Genomic DNA, 6000 nt, shown 5'->3' with positions numbered 1-6000 from the left:
AAAAACAGCGGGCATCAGAAAAAAATCATACATGATCCCATTACATGAAATAACCATTGTTAACATTTGGCGCATTTGTTTTAAAAATCTAAACAATACTGATAACAATACAGATAAACTCACATTAGAATATATAGGTATATATAGAACCTTACTTAATTCATTTAATCTGTAAATGGGATTTTCATTGCTCAATAACTTTCTATGATATGGAAACAGAATAATTTATTCAACCAATTCTGTCTTGTAGGTCATTTATGTTAATTCCCTTTTCTTTTTTTTTTTTTTGTAGAGACAGAGTCTCACTTTATGGCCCTCGGTAGAGTGCCGTGGCCTCACACAGCTCACAGCAACCTCCAACTCCTGGGCTTAAGCGATTCTCTTGCCTCAGCCTCCCGAGTAGCTGGGACTACAGGCGCCCGCCACAACGCCCGGCTATTTTTTGGTTGCAGTTTGGCCGGGGCTGGGTTTGAACCCGCCACCCTCGGCATATGGGGCCGGCGCCTTACTGACTGAGCCACAGGTGCCGCCCTAATTCCCTTTTCTTTATTCTATATGATGTGGCAATTAACACCACTGGATGTAATATTTCACCTGAGCAGAGTTTCCTTTGAGATTACTGGATGGAACTTGGAAAGGTTCTTTTATTTATTGCCAAATGAACATACTTAATAAATATTTCATACACACAGGATTTTAATGATTTATCAATTAACTAAAAAATTATGAAGCACATAACTATGTGTTATGAATAAAACTGTGAAACTGGGACTCTCCTAGTATAATTGAATGTAGAAGACAAACAATTAACATAAAATAAATGTGGTAAGTGATGTAATAGAGCAAACACCTTTCCCTGTGGGAACCAAGGAAAAGTAGTAATTAATGCTTCCTTTTCTTCTATTCTGTCCTCCACTTCAGTTTCTACAGTTTGTTTTCTTTGCCTGGACTTTTAAAATCCTTCTGGCCTCAGGTATCTATGTGTTTTCATTTATGTCTGCTTTTATAAGCTAAAAATCCTTGACCTGCTCTAATCACCCTGCCCTCGTCCCTCTCCTCTCATCTCCAATCACCCGGCTGGGAATGAACCATGATCTACTGAGCCTGGTGCTGCCTCTACACTCCTCGTCCGCTTTCCTAGGCTGCCTCACTATGGATGTGATGTTGTTGATGCCTCAGATAAATCTACTTAAAAATTACTAAAATTTTTGAAAACATGGAAAAAGCCAAATGTAGGAGTAAAAAGGAAAGAGTATGTATTTCAATTCATTACATTATACGATTAAGAAATTTGGAAACTAGGACATAGAACTGCTTCTAGAGATGGAGACTTTGTAGGTCTTCCAATGTGCCAGTTACTTAGGGAAGAACAATGACTCAGCCACACAAGACTCATGTTCAATGTGTTGCTAGAAGAAGACACTCGAGGAAGCCCTCTAAAGCACACAACAATAATCGCATCATATTGATAAAAGCCCAAAGGAATTTTTAAGAAATAGCCACCAGGGCTAACAATGACATAATATAGCCACATGTCATTTCTCTTCCCTTTGTACTTGTGTGAGAATTCTGAAGTTACATTTGTTCATAGGATGACCACAGGAAAGGCTAATTTATTAACTAGTCTATTTCAAAAAAGTCTAATAGATCCTAGGTATGAGAAAACTATTCTCCTGTCAACGTGCTGCACATTTATGCCAAGATTCAACTTACAGCATGTCTGCTGTTTATAAATGTTCATGTCTTAAGAGAGGAAATACGGAAAGCAAAATAGGGCATGTATGTCCAACACTAAAGTTGACACAAATATAAATAAAACAATAATTAGAACTGAGAAACTACTCATTTTGGAAATTACTTTTATGTTTTCCTGGTATTTTACTCTAAGTTTTGGTAATTTTTCATATTCAAATATAGTTTCTCGGTGGGAGAGGATAAGTATTAGTGGTTGTAGTAGTAATATCTGTCACATAATACTCATTTTAGTAGTGAAGGAAATGAAATAAACGTTGTGATGATTGTTTCATTCTTTTTCCTAGAGGTGTTGTTAGGAAAAGAAATTGCTTAGTCTCTAAGCAATTAAAAAGGCTAAAAACTATAATAAGCAGACCCCAGGCTTTAAATGTGATTTTGAATTAGAATGAATAAAATTCATAAAATTATATCACAGGAATGAAACAAGTTGAAATTAAAATTGTTACAGAAAAATATGATAGCCTGAATCTATTGAACATACTGAAAAGATAACATGGAATATTTTGGAAAATTCCTGAAAAATCTTCTGAGCTAATCTAATATAGTATATTTGAAATGCTATGTAAAATGCAGCAATACAAGAGATATCTTGGAGTCAGGTGTAAGTCTGTCATTAATGGACTAGGATTACAGAGTGTTCAACCTCACAAAACATTTGGACATAACATTATTTGATTAAAATGATGACACCACTTTTGTAAAATCTGATATATTTTGGCATAATAGGGATTTATTATATACTAATATTTTAAAAATAGACTTTTGTGTTTAATAAACCACTGAATAACTTAAGATATTAGCCTATATGCATGCTTTTGCTCCATAAATCATGCTGCTATTGCACTGAAGGCAGTGAATTCCATCACGGGGGTTATACGATCCAGGGCTGCAGATCACTGTGAAAAAAGAATAAGTTAGTAAGTCACATTTTCCTGTAGTGCCACATAAGTTAACTTTACATGAGGATAAAAAGAATATTTAATTTAAAAAGAATATTTTAATTTAAAAAGAATATTTTCTTTTTAAATTGAAAAATTATTTATCATAAAATACACACAAAATTTACCATCCTAACTCCTTTTAAGTGTACAGTATAGTAGTTTTAAGTATATTCACAATGTTGTGTAATCAATATCCAGGACTTTTCCATTTTGTACAACTGCAACTCTATACCCATTAAATAACTCCTCATTCCATCTCCCCCAAGCTGCTGACAAACATCGTTCTACTTCCTTTTCTGTGAGTTTGACTGTACCACAGGACTACGACCTAAAATAATTTTATTGATCACACAATGTTGAGTTTAGAGGATGATTAAACCATCCTTTATGCTATTTAGCAGAAGCCACAAGAGGTCAACACTACAGGTGGGAACCAAAGGTGTTTATCAGATGGCCAGTAACAACTATGCCTTAGATGTATAAAGACAGCTCAAACTCTAGGAAAAGATTGCACCTTATTTCCTTTAATTTTTTAATTGACAATAATAATTGTACATATTCATGGGGTACATAGTGGTGTTTCAACACATAATACATAGTGATCAGATCTGGGTAATTAGCATCGCTATCATCTCAAACATTTTTTTTCATGTTGGGAATGTTCAGTATTGACCTCCTAGCTATCTGAAGCTATGTATTAATAATAAATGATTAACTAGAGTCATCCTTCAGTGGTATAGAATATTTTATTTCTAGTAATTTTCTAATTTCAAGTCCTATTTCTGCTACTTGCTAGATGTGTGTTTTTTGGAAGAAATCGCTTAGCCTAACTTAATTCATTTTGATTATTCCTAATATAAGATAATACATTTTATGAGTATGTTACCACACAAGGTCAAATACCGTTTCTGTCATTGATTAGCTTTGGGATCCTAGGTAAAGCAGTCAACTCTTCTAGTTCTACTTTTTGCATTTGTAAAACAGGTACAATAATAATCAACTATTTATAATATTAATTTGCATATTAATATCAGATGATTACATGAAAAAGCACTAAATTTATCACAGGCATTTAATAAACATGTAGCCCTATGCACTGGGACCCTTGCCTCTACCTTGCTTCCATTGCAGGTAAAGGCATAAATGTCAGGTAGTGCCTTCTAATTGGACTAGAGTCTCTGAATATCCTGTTTCTCCTCTTCCTACTGCAAGTGGTCAGCCAAGGATCCCAGAATATGTTAACAGCTCATCTAGGGCATGGTTTTTATAGGCCATGAAGGAAAATTCTTTTTCTAGTACCATGATGCAATAATACATATTAATGTTTAGATTGGTTTCATACTGTATTATTTAATTTCATATCATTTACTTTTAAAATGTATTTTTCCACATTGGGAACTATTTTAACTGCTATTCAGAGTAAATAATTTCCATTCTGTGCTCCACAAAGTGCCTCAGATTTTAATAGATGTTTTATTTGGGAAATAATGTTTCAAATGGAAAAAATATTAAACAGATTTATTTGCTTCAGTATTAATAAGAGTATTTAAACTTGTAATATACACAGTAAATTTCCAATGATGTAATTCAGTAAGTTCCTCAAAGGTGTGTGATCATGGTTCACTATCTCTCAAAATATACATTAATGTAATATTTCTTGAAGCACAAATACAGAAATGATAAGCAAAGGTATTCAGAGTGTTAACTACATACATACTTTATATTGATTATCACAAATAGAACTGATACTGGCATAAAATCATCTAATCCAAGCTTTAATACATATGGTCTTCTAATAACTATCCTTAGAATTAATGAACCTTCACAATGCAATATTTAAGACAATCAGTCTTTATCTGTAGCACTCTAACCTAGTACATATACTAAAATATTTTTTTTCTGTTAAGTGGTACTGAGTAAAAATGTTAAAATGTTATTTAAATTTAAAGTACAAAATTAGCAGATTATTTAAAGAGAAAAGGAAGGACTGGTGACTAAAGGAAGTAAGACATATAAAGAAGTGATAAGAAGGTACAGAAAAAAGTCTTATGAATTTTGAATCGGGAATCATTTCTTTAAAAGGGAAATGCAATAACCACAACAGAACATATTTCATGCATTTAATGCTAAAATTAACTTAATAAAAAAATTATAAAAGTAACAGTCAAGGAATAAAATTTGGAAAAAATTTAGTTATATAACTAACAAAGGAATATTTTTCAGATATATAAATAACAAATATGAATCAATGAGAAAAGGATAGAAAATCTAATTTTAAAATAGGCACAACAGAGAAAATACAAGTGGTTAATTAATGGTCTTTTTGTTGAGCCAACAAAAGAAGCATTAACACAGATTTAGAAAGTTCAAACAGACATGAAAGGTAGTAAATTGAGAATGAAGTCAGGGGAGATGGTGAAGTAGGAAGTTTCAGGCTCTCATTCCCCCATGGAAACCTTAAACAATCAAGTACAGACTGGCTAAAATAACTTGACAGAAGCTCTGGGAATCAGTCATAGATCCATAGCAATCAAATGAATGCCAAATCTGCAAAAAGTCATGTTCAAAGTGGCATGAATATTTGTGGCATTCTTATTTACCCTTGCCCCTTCCCCTTCCCAATGCATCAAGGGGAGGTTCCACTCTACATGCATGAGAGAACAGAGCAGACTAAACAGGCCACCTTTTACTTGTCTGAGAGCCACTTGCCTAAAGGATTGGTCTGTCATAGAGTTCCCGGAAAACATAAGAGGAAAATGCCTAGGGCAAGAAATTACTGAGAAATACAAACACCACCTATGGCCCATAGAAGAAGTAGGAGTGAGACTTTTAGAAAAATTAAGTCATTTAAAAGCTACCACACATACAGAGGAATCAGGAAAACACACACACACACACACACACACACACACACACACACACACACACACACACACACACGACCAAGCACAAGAAAAGATGCTTAAGGTCACTAAACATAGGAAAAAAAAAAAACAAAAAACTGAAGCTCCATCAAGACATCAGTTAATACCCATTAGGATAGGCACTATTAAGAAAAAGCAGAAAATACATGTTGGAGAGGATGTGGAGAAACTGGAAATCTTGAGCACCGTTGGTGGGAATGTAAAATGGTGAAGTGCTAAGAAAACAGTACGGACATCTGCAAAAACTTAAAAGATTTACCATGTGATCCCATTTCTGTGTATACATCTAAAAAATACTGAAAGCAGTATCTCCAAGAAATATTCACACACCCATGTCTATCACAGTATTTTTCAAAATGACCAGAAAGCAGAAGCAACCC

At 33.8% G+C, this 6000-nt stretch overlaps 1 protein-coding gene across 3 annotated transcripts in view; it reads right to left on the bottom strand.

Moving 5' to 3' along the window:
- Nucleotides 1-2466: 2466 nt before the first annotated feature.
- ZPBP (zona pellucida binding protein) overlaps nucleotides 2467-6000 on the bottom strand; it is a 165828-nt gene continuing 162294 nt past the window's right edge. For all 3 annotated transcript variants that reach the window (XR_008372894.1, XM_053553735.1, XM_053553737.1), the window contains one exon: nucleotides 2467-2651. Coding sequence is in view for 2 of the 3 variants with exons in the window: in XM_053553735.1 (XP_053409710.1) it covers nucleotides 2557-2651 (95 nt within the window). In the remaining variant the exon portion in view is untranslated. The remainder of the gene's footprint in view (nucleotides 2652-6000) is intronic.

Source organism: Nycticebus coucang, chromosome 11, assembly GCF_027406575.1.
Source record: "Nycticebus coucang isolate mNycCou1 chromosome 11, mNycCou1.pri, whole genome shotgun sequence".
Classification (NCBI taxonomy): Eukaryota; Metazoa; Chordata; class Mammalia; order Primates; family Lorisidae; genus Nycticebus; species Nycticebus coucang.
Note: the sequence above shows the minus strand (reverse complement) of the source record. Positions and strands in the feature narration are given on the sequence as shown.